At 43.3% G+C, this 16,811-nt stretch overlaps 1 protein-coding gene and 1 pseudogene across 2 annotated transcripts in view; both read right to left on the bottom strand.

Annotated features, from left to right (window-relative positions):
- Window positions 1-319, bottom strand: part of Prkci (protein kinase C iota) — a 51,476-nt gene extending 51,157 nt beyond the window's left edge. Inside the window, exon 1 of one of the 2 annotated variants that reach the window (XM_027392058.2) lies at window positions 23-319. In XM_027392058.2, the coding sequence (XP_027247859.1) occupies window positions 23-123 (101 nt within the window). In that variant the 5' untranslated portion in view covers window positions 124-319. The remainder of the gene's footprint in view (window positions 1-22) is intronic. The other variant, XM_027392060.2, reaches the window with a different exon arrangement.
- Window positions 320-2,991: 2,672 nt separating this feature from the next.
- Window positions 2,992-3,591, bottom strand: LOC113832921 (annotated as a pseudogene).
- Between the last annotated feature and the right edge of the window lie 13,220 nt (window positions 3,592-16,811).

Raw genomic sequence — 16,811 nt, 5'->3', positions numbered from 1 at the left:
CCACGCCCGCGCGGTCACTCACCCGCGGTAGTAGGCTTTCACCCGGACTTGGTGGGAATGGTCCCCGCCGCCGACGCCCGCGACCGTGTGGGACATAGTGCTGCTGTCCCTCTGGGTCGGCATCTCCTCACTCCCCCGCCTCGCCGCCGGAGGCCGAGGGGGCCGGGGCAGTGCCGGGCGACGCGAGGGAGCTGGCCGCCTGAGTGTGTCGGGAAGCCGTGGGCGCCCGCCTCGCCGACTTGCCCGCCTTGCCCGCGGCGCTGCGCGAAGGGTCGCCTCGCCGCCACAGCCCGAACCCCGACGCTCCTCCCGCCGCGCTGCACAACACGCCTCCCGCCGCGGCTCCTCCCACCACGCTCGCTCCCAAGGCCGCATACCGCGGCGGGCGGGCGCAGGAGCTGCGGAGCCCCGGCGCTCTCATCCTTACGGGGGAGGACAGGGTAGCAGCGGGAACGGGATCCGCCAGTCTACCACAAGACTATATGAAAGGGAGTAGATCTTGGAAATTCAAATAATTTCTAAAATTCAGCTTTTAAACCGAAATTTTCCTGCGAAACATCTATAGGGCACACACATGCGTAGAGTTGATCCCCCCATTCTTGTACTTGGTCGCGTCCTCAGCGAGCCTGCTGTGCTTCCTGGATGGATTTGCTGCGCGCGGGTTTCTGGGATTTGGAGTCCCGGTGGGATTCTGGGACGTGCTTCTTAAGTATAGGGAGCCGCGTTTTCTGCTTCTATCTCCTGCTTCCTGGGATTCTAGGCATGGACATCCTGAAAACAGCTCGAGTATCTGAGGGCATTGGAAACTTGGCTTCTTCACGATTTAGATTCTGTTTTTAGGTAAAGTCTCCATGCCAATTTCATCGATCACTGAAATTAAACAGTGCCACTTGGGGGAACAAGATTTGATTACCTGCTCAGAACACTCTTTTTATTTTTTCGAAACGGTTTCTCTGACTGTCCTGGAACTCGCTCTGTAGGTCAGGCTGGCTTCGAACTCACAGAGATCCACTTGCCTCTGCCTCCCAAGTGCTGAGATTAAAGGCGTGCGCCACCACTGCCCAGCTCACTCTTTTATTGGGAGAATGTAATGATATAGGTAGCAAAAGCATTAATGAATGCAACGAAAGAAGACACTAAACTGGGAGATATCATACAAGAGATTTCCTCAGGGCCCCCATACCCAGGCCCCCTGTATACTGCTGTTCTATGGAACCAAGTGCCCAATGAATACTTAACTAGCTTTTCAGTTCATTAGCGTTTGTTACTGACACTAGCTAACAGAACTAGAAATAATCAATCATTGTAATTTACTTTCAGACTTCTTCAGGTATTGGCTGTGTCATGTAACCTACTATACTTAAGGCAGCTTGAATCCAGCCACCCAGTCAGCCCAGATAGCAACATATGTAGAGTTGAAATAATCAAAGATAGGGCTTTCTTTATAGTCACAAATTACACTTGGGTGCTTAACTCATGAGAGCTATATGCATGACACTTAATTTGGTATGGCATCAGCCAACAGTCACAAATTTGGAGTATATGAAAGTTCCCACTAACGTATTCTTTTGACAATTAGACATGCATCATCCTATTAAATATGAACTGATTACTATCCACTATAAATTATAGCTAAAACAAGATGGTCAAATTTTTAATTATTTTTTATGTGTGTGCACCACATGCGTTCCTAGTTCCTGAAGAGGCCAGAAGAGGGTGTCAGATCCCCTGGAGCTGGAGCTACATAAATGGTGACCTGTATTGGGCTCTGGGAATCTAACCCAGGTTCCCAGGAAGATTAATCAGTGCCTTATAACTACTGAACCGTCTCTCCAACCCAAGATGGCCAAATTTTAATTGGTTTATTGAAAAATTTTTTATGCTTTGTGATAAATTCGGATTATATAATGCTCTAGAAAAATTAATTGTGACATATAAGGAGTAAATATAAAGAAATAGAAAGTAAGTCACAGAAAAAAAATGTTTTTTAATCCTTAGTCCTTAGGACTTTTGAAAAATCTGTCATTGATGGCTTCATAACATGGTTTTAAAGGTGGCCATTGTTAGCTGGGTGGTGGTGGTGCAAGCCTTTAGTCCCAACACTCGAGAGGCAGAGGCAGAGGCAGGCAGCTCTCTGTGAATTCAAGGCCAGCCTGATCTACAGAGCAAGTTCCAGGACAGCCGGAGCTATTACACAGAGAAACCTTATCCCAGGTGGGGGAAGAAAGTGGCCATTGTTACCCAAGGACTTTTAGTACTTACTGTGTTAGCTATAAGAATCTGTAACTATAACTCATATAAATACCACCACACAAAAAATCCCTTTTCTTAAAGATGATAGCTTTTTAAAAAATCATTACAGAGGCTCAGAAAAGGTTCAGTGGGTAAGGGCACTTGCTGCTGTTCTAGAGGACCTGGGGTTCAAATCCCAGAACCCATATGGCAGCTATGGTCTATAATTCTAGTTCCAAGGGATCTGATGCCTTTTGACCTTTGTGGGTACTAGGCACAGACATGGTGCACAAACATGCATGCAGACAAAACATACATATACATAAAATAAAATTAAATTTTAAAAAAATCATTAAGTTGTTTTTATTGGGGGGTGGGGCACCTGTGCAGATCATAGGACAACTTTTAGAGGAGTTGGTTCTCTCCTCCCACCATATGGGTCTTGGGGATTACGCTTGGGTTGTCAACCTCAGCAGCAGCTGTCTGTACCAGTTCAGCTATCTTGACCCTCCTAAGATAACAACTTTTAGAGCAGGTGCCATATGCCTGGGAACCTAACTACTGCAAAGGATGAGGTAGAAAGATCATTTGAAACCATGAGTTCAAGACCAACTTAGAGGATATGGAGATAAGGGAAGAGAGGGGTGGAGACTAGGAGGAGAGCGGGGTGGGGGGGGGATGGATGCTTCTGTGATGATGATCACAGAGAGTAACATTAAAATTTTGAAATTTTACTGAACTATACTTTACATACCTTACAAATAAATCAAGATCACAATAGAAGTCCAAGATGACAAAGGTCCCATTTGTCCCAACTCCTGGTGTTGTGTAAGCAGCATCTGGGTATAGAGCCAGGCAATAGATAGATCCAATCTGTTAACATTCCTCCATCTCGAAGCCATTCTTAAAATCTTAAACAGACTATCCTCACGGTAGTCCAGGAGGGCAACCATGCCATCTGGATTCGTGTTTTCGTAAAAAAAAAAAAAAAAAAAAAAAAAAAAAAAAAAAAAAAAAAAAAAAAAAACGGTAGTTACTGAAATCAGCAAGGCTGTGCTTAGTTTGCTCTGCAGCCTTTGATTGATTTCATGTAACCTTGGTTGTACTTTCTGTAGCCTCTTTTGTGGAGCTGGTCTCTTGTAAGTGATGGTTCATGGTGTCAACACAGGTGACTACTGTGTCTTCAGCTCTGTGCCCTCCCCTTCAGCAGAAGTGTTTCCACCAGTGAGTGAGTCATCCACATTACCCTCTGTTCTGCTGGCCCTCCACCCCCAGGCACAGCCTGTCCACGATTTCCCAGATCTTGTAGATGTCGGAGAACAGCTCATCATGACTGATGAGGTCCCCGTACATGATCATGATGGTGGCTGGGGACAGGGTGCTAGCCTGGCAGCACAGACAGTGCAGCACAGTGGGAGTGGACAGAAAAGGCCAACTTGGCTCCTCAACCTCATATCTGAACTGTAGTAACTCTAAAAACAAGGAAATCAAGCTGGATATGGTGGCACATACCTGTAATCCTAGCACCTGTGAATGGAAGCAGCATAAGCAATAGTCAAGGCATCCTCAGCTACACAGTGAGTTCCAGGCCTGCCTAAGACACATACAGAGGCCACGTTGTAATTTTAAAAAGCGGCATGCAAGAGAAAGACGACATGTGACAGAGCTTGGATGGAGGGTTGTTTTTTTTTATTATTATTATTTTATTTTATTAGTTCTAGTTAGGGAACAAGCTTATTTCAAGTCCCTTCTCCCTCTCCCTCCCTCATCCCAACCCTCCTCCCCCACCCCAGCCTACCCCCCACCCCATCCACCCACCACTCCCCAGGCAGGGTAGGGCCCTCAATGGGGGCTCTGCAAAGTCCACCAAGTCTTCCTATGCTGGTCCTGGACCCTTCCCCATGTGTCCATGGCCAGAGTGTATCCCTTCACGTGGGATGGGCTCTCAAAGTCCCTTCTTGCACCAGGGAAAAATACTAGTCCACCACCAGAGGCTCCCTGGAGTGCAGAGGCCTCCTTATTGACAGGATGGAGGGGTTTTTTTTTACTGGGAGAAAGTGAATGGGAAAAGGGGAGAGGGGAAACTGGTCTCTGGGGATCAGAATGGCAGAAGAGAGAGGCAGAGACAGAGAGAGAGAGAGTGAGAGATAGGGAAAGAGAGAAAGATGGGAGGGCAGGGTCCTTTTAAAAGGAGATGTAGTGCCGGGTGTTGGTGGCACACGCCTTTAGTCCTAGCACTCGGGAGGCAGAGGCAGGTGGATCTCTGTGAGTTCGAGACCAGCCTGGTCTACAAGAATTAGTTCCAAGACAGTCTCCAAAGCCACAGAGAAATCCTGTCTTGAAAAAAACCAAAAAAAGGGAGGGGGGATTAGTGAATGTGCACAGGTGGTGTTCTTAGTGGATGCAGCTAAGAGCATATCCTGTCAGAACCCTAAGAGCAAGCCAGTACAGATACCTGAATACTAACAGTCCATATGGACCATGGACACAAGCATGTACCCCCACTGTAGCTCGAACCACAGATACCAACATGTCCTCTGGGGACAGCATGGTCCATGGACATCTTTGGAGGATGCCCAATCCAGAAAATGAACAGTTCTCCATCTTAGGTATCCCGTCATTGCCTAGAGTCAGGGTTGTAGGGGGAAAAGGGCTAGCCAAAGAAACACACCCTGAACAGAGCCAAAGAAACACACTTTGACCCTGTAACCAGAGCCAAGAAATGCACCCTGACCCTGAAACCAGTGCCAAAGAAACACATTTTGGCTCTGGAACCACAGCCAGTGAAAGAAATACACCCTGACCCTAAAATTAGAGCCAAAAGGCTAGAAAGGACCAGTGAAAGAAACACATTTTGGCCCGGAAACCAGAGTTAAATCTGACCCTGAACCTTGCAGAAAACTAACCAATGCCTGAGCAGGCGATCTAGCCATCCTAAACTCATGGACTGAAATCTGACCAATCTCCACACTAGAAATCTCTCTGGAAAAACTTCACCCTTAGGAAGCGCTGGTTTCAGGGCCAAACAACTTTACATGCATTGCAACGAGTCATTGGTCTGGTTCAAGGTTTCTGGTTTCTGAATACCATCAATTCTGGGCTATCACTGAGACTCGTCTTGGATATAGTGCTGTTGCCCGAGTCAGGACGATCTTAGCTGGAACCTGACGAGCTCCAGACTCTCGAACATCTTCCTGTCCTTGGTGAGGGCTGTTGTATTGTGCTTGCAGCCTGTAGGCCACTCCGAGGCCCTGTGCCATACCCTTTGCCACAGTGTCTCTAGTTTTGCTGTTCTGCACCATGCGCCTGGCTCTGCTCCATCATCTTTCCTTCCAGTTTTATGAGTCCACTTTTTAAAAGCATCCTCCCATAAGACCTGCCCTTTTCAGTTGTTGCAGAGATGCTTCGGGCTCTGCAGACTCCTCCTCCTCTGAGGCAGCAGCCCCTTTTGTAGCCTCGGGTCTCTTAGGCCCTCAGGACTGCTCCTCAATACCATGGTGTTGCTGCAGCCATCTTGGATCTGTCCTCCATTTAACGTAGAAGTTTAAGTTCATGACTTGAGATTATTCTTGAGTTTTTAAATATAAATGTTCAATGAAAATACTCTGAATACTTCAAGTGTACCCATACATTTTGGTTTGTTTTCATTTTATCCATCTCAGTATTTCATTGTTTTCTTCTGATCTCTTCTCTTTAGGGGAATGTTTAACCTTCACTTTTGTGACTATGCCAAATTTCCTTCTGAGGATTGTTTCTAATTGCATCCTACCGTGGTCAAAGGACATGCTTTTAGTTACTTCAACCCTTTCAGCTTCATTGCAACTTGTTTTATAGGCAGCATGACTATAAATCTATCTGGGGGATTGTTCCCTGAACTTGACAAGAATGTGTGTTCAGCTGTTGAATGGTAGTCTTTTCTACACTCCCAACCTACTTTAGTGTTTCTTGTTAATGCCCTAATGTAATGTAATGTAACAGTTAATGTAACAACTGTTCTACACCGTTATTTATGATCCCCTGCCCTCCTTTCCCCTCCCCTCCCCTTTCCTCTTCTCTTCTCCTCTTCCAGGGCTTTGCTATGTGGCCCATGTTGACCCTCACACCTCAGCCTCCCAAGCGCTCGTAATACAAATATGAAACACCAGGATTACTTTTTATTTATTTAGACTTTTCCATGTGATTGTGGGGAGAATGTCCATAGGGTTTCCTTTATGTGCATTCATGAGGTAATAAGTAGATAATGTAATGTACAAACAGATAAATGGAACACAGAAATGTAATTTTCAGTAACAAACTACTGGAAAATATTGAGAATATTGAGGCAACTCTTTTGTTGTTATTGTCAACCTCTTTAATTAAAGAAAATAAGAGTCAGTAGAAGAGAGCTTTATGTTGCACGGTTGTTTGGTTTTGAGACACTATCTCACTCACTATGTAACCTCAACTGGCCTGAACCTTACCATGTAGACCAGGCTGGCCTCAAATTCACAGAGATTCACCTGCCTCTGCCTCTGCCTCCCAAGTACAGGCATTAAAGGCATGGACCGCTGGGCCCAGCAGTTGAAGAGTTAAAAGGACCTGGTCTAACCTGAATCATATCTCAAGGTTATGATTATCTTATCCTTATAAGGATAAAGATTATAAGGATAATCTCATCTTAAGAAACCTTCCTTTTTAAAGACAGAGTTACTTTCAAGAAGATTGCTTATCCCCCTGATGGACTTTTATGTTCAGTCTGAATTGGCCCTGACAGTGTGTTCTTTGGCTGGGATCAAATGTGTTTTTCTGCCCTTCATATGGTCATGAAAATCTGCCACTTGGTCTTCAATGTCTGTTTCTCATTTTTCTGTTGCCTAAATGTATAATGATCCTTAATAATATCCCCAGCTTTGTGTTAGAGACACAGTGCAGTGGCGGAGTGCTTGCTTGGAGTGCATGAGGCTGTGCATCCATTTCCCTGTCCTGAAAGAAGAAATCAATACCCTCAATTTTGCACAAGCCTGCCATTCTCTGTGGTTTCATTGAACCTGTGACAACACCATTAAAAGGAGAGAAAACTATTCAAAATGGAAATCCTGGTCATTTGGAGGGTTTTGTTGCCTTCTAGAGATAAGCATTGGCTGTTGGGCTCAATTATACTTGCCTCTGGCTGAATGTAATACTTGTAGTAAGAAAAAATCAAATTCGCACTAAAAATCCATAGGCTAAAGAGACTTAAAAATAGTATTTGCAAATGTCTCTCTATTTACAGTCATCAGAGCGCTTGTCCCATTGTGGAGTGAGGAAAGAGTCTGTTTGAAGAATGGTGAATGAGAGAGACACAGATTCTGTGTGGCCATGCTTTAGTATCACATTGTTTTACGTAAACTTTGCATATGGTGGTTGGGTGTGTGTGAATAATTGTATATGCATGTTTGTCATGTGTGTGTAGAATCCAGAAGCCAATTTTGAATATCCTTCCTCACTCAGGAACCATGCACCTGGTTCTTTGAGACAAGATCACTCATTGGAACCTGGGGATCATCGATTAGGCTAGGCTGTCTGGCCAGTGAACCCAAGAAACTACCTCTATCTCCAACTCCCCAGCACTGGGATTCTAACTATAAGCCACCACACCTGGATTCTAAAGGCTAATCACAGGTCCTGATACCTGTTGGTAAGCACCACATGAACTATCAAACCAGCCAGTTACGTAACTGCTGTGTTCAGAAGAGAAGACTGCTCTGACATGGGTTAAGTCAATAGAAAGTCTTTATTAACCAGCCAGCAACTACACTCACTGGGTGTATGGGATCTCAATGTAGTACTGAGCCTTTCTCAAATAGAACTTCCTCACCCGCAAGACAGTACTCTCTGTGTAGCCTTGCCTGTTCTGTAACTCACTCTGTAGACCAGTCTGGCCTCCAACTCACAGAGATCCACATGCCTCTGCCTTCCAAGTGCTGGGATCAAAGGCCACCACTATCAGGCTCAAATAGAGATTCACACACACACACACACACACACACACACACACAAAATGTTCTGGATGACATACTTCACTTAACAAGAACAGTTAGTTAGCCAGAAGCAGAACTGCAGAAGCTAAAAAGCAAGGTTAGTACATTTTGAGACTTTCCCAGAACTATATGGACCTTGATAGATGAGGCCTTTGATTTAGTTTTGGCAGGTGGTACTGTCTACGTGCTGAGTTTTACAGCCTGAATGGCACTTCCATCATGGAGTCAGTTGTGCTACAATATGTGGCTCTGCTACACTAACTTTAAGAGAAAAAGGCATACTTGGGAAGCAGAGGCAGGAGGATCTCTGTGAGTTTGAGACCAGTTTAGTCACATAGGAAGCTGCAGGACATCCAGGGCCACATAGAGAAACCCTGTCTCAAAACAAACAAACAAGAAAAAGTCATGAGCAAAAATGATCAAGACTCTTCACTGGAGTCTGATAATTAGGCTAATGCATTTAATTTTTATTCTGTTGATTAATCTTTTCGAGTTAGCATAGATAGCTAACAAGGTCACTTCAACTTTTCTGTCTCCTTTTCTTGACTCACTGCTACCTGAGTCCCTACTTCACTGACATGACCAACTTCATCTCAGGTAATTTCTGGGTTCTCCCTTCATCTGAGCCACACAGACGTATTTACACATGGTTTTCCAATCTCCTGGCCCACACACTAATTATATAGCATTCAAGCTATTCTTTGAAACAGAAGTGCTTGATTTTAAATTTATGTAATATTAAAAATATTTTGTTTCTTGATAATCATAAAAAATAGTTAACTTATTGATTCAAAAACACACATGCATAGACAAGCACGTGCGCACACACGTACTGGTATACATACACAAAATAAAAATAGTATCAAGTAAAAAATCATAATAAATATCTAATGAAGATAACAAAATACTCAATGTGGTCTCAATGTGGTCTAAGAAAGCCTGACTAATTACCTTTTGCAGCACTAATGCACTGTCTTCTTTTTCAAGCAAAGTATAGTCCAGAGGTGCCATCAGGACACCAGCTAATCAAAAGAAAAATGCAAAGTAGTGTCCATTATAAACAGTAAGCAAGAACAATACTCATAGTGACATTTATCTTGTTTGAGAACCAAACAACACATTGTTTCCAGTTAGACTAAATGGACAAAGTTAACTCTACAAATAACATGTTGGAGCTGGAGAAATAGCTCAGTCGTTAGGAGTATTTGCTGCTCCTACAGAGGTCCCAAGTTCAATTTCCAGTATCCACCCTTAGTAAGTCACAACATCCTGTAACTCCAGCTTCCAGGAATCTGACACTCTCTTCTTGACTTGAAGACACCGTATTTAAGCATTTATACTCACAACCAAACACACACACACACACACACACACACACACACACACACACACACACACACACAAATAAAAAATGTAGATGACATTATTAAAGAACTTCTGTCAAAATACAGAAACTTCTTCTGATAGTTTTTTCTTTTCGTTTGAATTGGAGTACTGGAAACTGAATTTGGGGCCTTTCACATTTTAAACCCACACTGAACCAATAAGCTACAACCTCAGAGCCCATAGACATCTCACTGCTTAATATTATTTAATGATATCTGCACAAGTATGTTGGGACTAACAATTAAAATATAAATTAGCTCCAATCTAGAGAATTTCCTTAAAAATGGCAGATTGCACTGAAAATATAAGCACATTGTAATAATGTCTCTGAACTGGCAGCATCTACCAAGCCTGCCATGGCCTCCTCCGGGAACCAGCTCTCTCCCTGACAAAGCTGCTGGACTTTGCCTGTCTCTCAGAAGCCACCTCTGCTTGCTGTTTTGGGCTCCAGCATTTCTGTACTGATTTTCTTCTGATCTTGAGTAGAACTAAACCGTACCCTATTTGGGGCCACAGATAAATCAGGGGGAAAATGGAGCTGCCAGTCTGGAATGATTTCTGTCTGTCTGTCTGTCACATAAGCAGTGCCAGTGGAAGGGCACTAGGAGATAAAGCCACCAAGTTCATCAGCATACTCTGCTGTTCACCCTTGACTCCACCATGTGACTGCTACTGAATGGCTTCCTACTCCAGAAAATAGCCATCTAGGAGCAAGCCTATAATTAAATCAACCCAGAGCTCCACACTCAGCCTTTTGAAGCAAGCAGCTATTTTCTTTAGGTGCCTCATAAACAGAAATGCCACTTTGTAAAGTCCTGTTGACACTTAGAAAATTACTGGCCCTTCCCGTTTGTGGTTGTGTCTAGTCAGCTCCTGGATCTCCCAGCCCACCGAATTAAGAGCTACTTTGCATGTGGAGTGTAACATGCAAAATAAAGAAAAAGAAAAGACTCAGAGACTGATATTTGGGTTCAGGCTTCAATATGAAGATCAGAAAAGCAAAGCAGCTGGCCACTAACTCTTACTTTTACCAGACTGAAAGCAATCCTGGCTCCACTAAACTTCAGACTACTGCCTCTCCTCAGCATGGCTGGAGAATCCTGAGACTTCAGTGTCTTCCTATCCTCAGTGTGACTGGAGAATGAATGCCTGATACTGACTACTGAAGATCCTGCTCCTATCTTTTATACCTTTTATGGGTCCTGGAATGAAAGGCACGTAGTCCCAAGTGCTGAGATCATCTTTGTGTGAGTTGTTTCTTCTTAGGACTGGATATATTTCTTGGGGTTCAATGTGGCCTTGAACTCACAGAGATCTGTCTACCTCTGCCTCCCAAGTGGTGGGATTAAAGACGTGTACCACCACCATCTGGCTTCTATAGCTTGTGGCTGGCATTGCTTTCTGAATCCTCAGGCATGCTTTAATCAGTCATAAATAATATATCACCACAAAATCAATCTATTTTGAATTGCACTGTGAATACTGTGGATGCCATTTGGACTACTAAAAGAGAATAAAGTATAACAGGCTCATGAACTTTCAAAGAAAAGAGAAAGATTGGTTTGAAGGCTAAGGTCTCCGGTAAACAATGCCCATGCTGAACTAGGGATGTAGCTCATTGGTGGTGCTTGCCTAACATACACAAAGTCCTGGGTTGGATCCTCTCTGAGTTTCTTTTTGAGTTGATGTGATAAAATACTCTGACAAAACCAATTTAGGAGAGACAGAGTTCATTCTGTCTCACAGTTTCATGTTATAGTCCACCATTTGGGAGGATTAAGAAAAACCCTAGCAGAAGCACACAGATAATCCTCCATTGGAATTTCCATCCTGGGTGGTTCCAGACCCTCCTGCCAAGTTGACAATGAGAGGAAGGCCTGTAATCTAAGAACTTGGGAGATAGAGGCTGGAGGATCAGAAGTTAAGGTCATCCTTGGCTACACTGGAAATGTAAGGCCATCCTGACTACATAAAACTCAATTTCAAAAACAAAACAGGATGGGTGGGCAGGAGAGATGGCTCAGTGATTGACAGGACTAGCTGCTCTTATAGATGACCCAGGTTTGGTTCCCAACACTCCCAGCACCCACACCAGGCAGCTCATGACTACTGTCTGTAATCCAGTTCCGAGGTGTACAATGCTTGTGGGCACTTGAATGTATCTGATGTACATACATACATACATACATACATACATACATACATACATACATACACAAAAATGAAATAAAATTAAATCCTTACAAAAAAAGTGCCATGCTGAAAAAATGTAAATAAGACTATCAAGGTACACAGAGAGGAAAAATAGAAACACCAAACAGAAGAATGATGAGGAGACACCACATACATGTGAACATGCATGCTCACACTCACATGCAGATTCAAACAAGAAAGAGAAGGCATGGACTAGAATGGTTACTAAAATCTGCTTTGTTGGAGGTAACTATATTAGAAACCCCACTACATGTGAAAGACTTAGTAGGGGGAATGCACTTGCTTTTCCAGAAGGCCCATGGGATACAGCCTGAGCTGAAAGCATCATTTGCCTGCCAGTTCTTGGTGTGAAAAATCATCCCATAGCTTCATTGTACAGAACTGGGGTGTCATCTGCGAAGGTACAGTTACTGGAGTGAATGTGAGGAAGCTGGGCCTGTGATGTAGGAGGCAAGGTTACTTGGGGGAAGTATGTTCAGGTTACCAACTGTCCTGCATGTGGCGATGGATACATACATATGGGCTGACTGATCTGATGGTGGGTCCGAATAAGCAATTCCTGTTGGTAGCTGAAAACCAAAGGTCAAGTGGGAAAACCATCATTGCTGCAATCTTTTTGAATACTACCAACAGCGTTGGGTATCTGCAGTTGTCAAGAAAACTATCTAGGACTGATGAGATGACTGAGTGGGTTAAGGCACGTGCTGCCAAGCCTGACAACCCAAATTCAGTGTCTGTGACCCACATGGAAGGGGAGAACTGACGACCACAAGCTGGTTTCTGACACCACGTGAAGGCACCCACACACAGACACAGATAAATAAGACAAATGTGCTTTTAAATTTCACAAATAGAACTATTCACTACATCATAGAAATTAAAATGGGAACACAAAATTATTTGTATTTGACAAATGGTTAAGTAAACCATTGCGCATGTCCAACACTAAACTTAATCTCGACCAGACAGGAAGGAAGGTGGCAACATTGAATAAAGCGAGTCTTTATTTTCTGTTTTTCCTACTGTTATTCCCACCAGTTGAGAATAAAGACCGCCAACACAGTATAAAGCCAAATTAGAAGCAAGCTTTAATTAAATACTGACCAGATGGGTGGGTTCTGGCCAGGTTCATAACCAGGTTCCCATTAAATGCCCCTGTGTCACCTTTTGCAGGGGCTTAAGAAGGCAAAACCTGTAATATACCAACATTTCCCACAAGGTCCAATCAGGGGCAAGCATGTATGCTGATATACTTCCTGCCTACATACCTCCTGCCTCCGTCCAATCAGGGGCAAGCATACATCCTGATATATTTCCTGTTCATTTACCTCCCGCCCACTTGCAATCAAGCACATCTGGTTCATGATGGGGAATGTCCTTCTGTGTATATGTTTATCTTATTGTTTGTTGAATAAAGCACTGTTGGCCAATAGAGGAGCAAGATAGGTGGGACTAGGAGTTGAGGAGAATTCTGGGAAATGTAGGAAAGAGAAGTCTGGTGATCCAGACAGGAAGTGACATAGCAGGCAGATTCAGAATTTAAGCAAGAACAAGCAGGAAGTCATTCTCTTTCTCTTCCTCTTCCTCCTGCTCTTTTTCTCTTTGGAGCCATCATGTGATCCCAGGAAGAGGAAGCCAGTGGAAGGCGTCCTCCATAAGTCTTATAAAATATATAGATTTATGATAATTAAGACTGTGTTAGCATATAAGAAATCCTAGTCAATCGGCCAGCGGCATTGTAAACTAATATAAGACTCTGTGTTATTCTGGGTGGCCACGTGTTGGCTGGCTTGGGCGGCATGGTGTAAAGATTTATCATTACAGGTGCAGGTGGGTCAAAAAAGCTTATTTAGGGGAGTGAAAACATGTGGCTTATTATCTCCCATAAACAATAGACTCCAGCATTTTAGGAACTATCTGTCCTTGGGCAAGGGACTTACAGATCAGAGGCATTTTTGTTTCATGGACTATTTAGGTATAGTAATTAAAAGTTAAAGTGTAAGCCAGGTGTTGGTGGCGCACACCTTTACTCCCAGCACTCAGAAGGCAGAGGCAGGCAGATCTCTGTTCGAGGCCAGCCTGGTCTACAAGAGCGAGTGCCAGGATAGGCTCCAAAGCTACATAGAGAAACCCTGTCTAGAATAAAACCAAAAAAAAAAAAAAGTTAAAGTGTAACTTGGGCTCTCACACTATATTTTTGAAAGTTTCCTTCATTACATTTTTATTGTATGTTTTTGTGTATGTGCAGAGGTCAGAAGGCAGGTTGTAGGATTCGGTTCTCTCCTCCCACCTTGAGGATGCTGGAGCTCCAACTCAGGTGGTAAGGCTTGGCTGTGACCTTTCACCAGGCCTTTCTGGCTAATTTAAAATGCTGACAAGCAGAGATAGTTGATAGTACTCTCCCTCCAGGCAAATCCCAGTGTGAAGGGAGAGTCTTAGCTAATTCACTTTGCCTCTTTTAGAATCTGCACAACATGTGTGTGAGAGGGGCCCCTGTGCAGAGATAAGACGACAGCCTCCAGAGCTGTCCTCAGAGTAGGTAATGGCCACCTTTTCTTCTAGGAGACAGGGTTTCTCACTCAACTAGACCTTGCCAGTAGGCTAGGCTAGCTGTTCAATAAACACCAGGGATCTGATGTCCCTGTCTCCCCAGAACTGGGATTATAAGTGTGTACCAAATGCCTGGCTTTTTTTTTTTTAATATGGTTTGTAGGTCTCAAACCCAGTCCCTCATGTTTGTAAGACAACTACTTTATTGTCTGAGCTCTCTCCCAGCCTGTTGTTTGGAATCTTTCAAACAGAATCATGGGATGGGTAAATTAGTAGTTGGAAGTCATTTTGTATTATCTACGAAATGACTGATTTTATAACATAGCAGGGTTTTTCATTGTTTGATACAACTTAAAAATAATTAAATATGTAACTTATCTACATGGTTTTGGTCACAGAAACGAAATAATTAAAAGAAGTAAAAATAAAGCAGGGCATGGCGGCACACACCTTTAGGTCTAGCACTCAGGAGGCAGAAGCAGGCAGGTCTCTGAGTTTGAGGCCAGCTTGCTCTACAGAGTGAGTTCCAGGACAGCCAGAGCTACACAGAGAAATCCTGTCTCGAAAGGAAAAATACAGTAAAAATACCATAAATTTGAAATTGAAACTTTCTGGTAAATGAAGAAAAAGTCCTATAATTTCCTGAAGTTCTTAGTTTTACTTTTTGCATTTTATTTACATGCTGGAGATCTAACCTCATGCTAACACCATGTAATGAGTTACTATTAAAGGGTAAAGGGTCATGTTAGCCCACAATAGCGTGGTCTTTTCACAATCAGTAGGTTCATCATATGTATGAAAGTGTATGTACTGAGTGTCATTTCTTGATATACCTTTTTTTTTCTTATTCAGTCAGCTTTTCAGAAATTTATTAGGAGGGGTTGGCTAGGTGGTTTCGCAGTTAAGCTGAATGCTTACATCAATCAGCTAAGAGCAGTTAGGCAGTTGAGAGCACTGCCTGCTCTTCCAGAGGAATCACCTTGGATTCCCACTACCCACATAAAGGCTTACAACCATCTGTGACTCCAGTTACAGGGGAGCTGATGAATTCTGGCCTGTAAGGCACCGGGCAGGAACATGATGGGTAGGAATGCATGCAGGATTAACACCCATACACACAAAATAAAACAATCTTTTACATGTTTTTGTGTTTTTTATTGTTGTCATTTGTTTGTTTTTGAGACAGGACCTCATGTATCCCAAGCTGACCTCAGACTCCTTGTATAGCTAAAGATTACCTTGAATCACTGAACTTCCAGCCTCTACCTCCCAAGCACTGGGTTTACAAGCATGTAATCACCATACTTGGTTTATGTAGTATTGGGGATCCCACCATGGGCCTCCTGTGTGCTGGACAAGCACTCTACCAAACTAAGCTAAGTCCTCAGCAATATTTAGTTTGGATTTTATATTTTAACCCAGTTAAACAGCTCCAAAAACCGATTATGTTCAGGCTAGATTATTTCATCTCCTTCTGTCATCTAACTAGGAAGCAAGCTTAAACTAAAAGGGGGAACAGAGTGTATTTTCCTTCATTCTTAATAATTTAAGACTGCCATTCTCTTAAAAGTAAATTTTCTGACTTTTAGAGGGAATTCTATGGTTTTTTAAATCTGTTTATAGATTTTTTCTAAAAATGTTTAATAATAATATTAAGAAACACTTTACCCATATTCTTTGTGGTAGTATTTTGTTCATGAGCTAATAAAGCTTACCTGAAGATCAGAGTGCAAAGCTAGACACAGCCATAGAGGCCAGGCAGTAGTGGCACATATCTTTAATCACAGCACTCAGGAGACAGAGGCAGATGGATCTCTATGAGTTCACGGCCACCCTGGGCTACATGAGAGTGAATCAGTCTAAAAGAGAAACAGTGCTCACACCTTTAATCTCAGCACTAGGGAGGTAGGGACAGGAGTGATATGGCTGGGCAGAGAGAGGAATATAAGGCGGGAGGAGACAGGAACTCAGGGCAGTATGAGTCAATCTGAGGAGCAGTTAAGTCGGGAGCAGTCTGGGATTCAGTGGACCACCCCTTCGGTCTGAGCATTGGTAGAGGTAAGAATTCCCTTGTAGCTGGCTTCTTTGCTCTTCTGATCTTCAACTTGAACCCCAATATCGTTCTCTGGGTCTTATTATTTGTGTTACAATTCTTTATTAGACTATTTGTCACTCTCTTGCTTCTTCGAAAGCAACAGTGAAGCACTAGAAAGTTTACAAATGAAAGCCTCTGCCCTCTCCAGCCACTTATTTAAAGCAACCAAAAGTTTCTCTTTCCAGTCCAAGTACTAAACAGGCCTGAACCCACTGCGTTTTTGAGAGCAGAAAACAGGCTTGTTCAAGGTGGGACAGCTGCAAGCAAACTTAGCAGCCCTTCCTATGGTCCCATGGGAAAAGAATGGAACTCAAGACTGGTAGCTTTCTTTCTTT

The sequence above is a fragment of the Cricetulus griseus genome, assembly GCF_003668045.3.
Source record: "Cricetulus griseus strain 17A/GY chromosome 1 unlocalized genomic scaffold, alternate assembly CriGri-PICRH-1.0 chr1_0, whole genome shotgun sequence".
Taxonomy (NCBI): Eukaryota; Metazoa; Chordata; class Mammalia; order Rodentia; family Cricetidae; genus Cricetulus; species Cricetulus griseus.
Note: the sequence above shows the minus strand (reverse complement) of the source record. Positions and strands in the feature narration are given on the sequence as shown.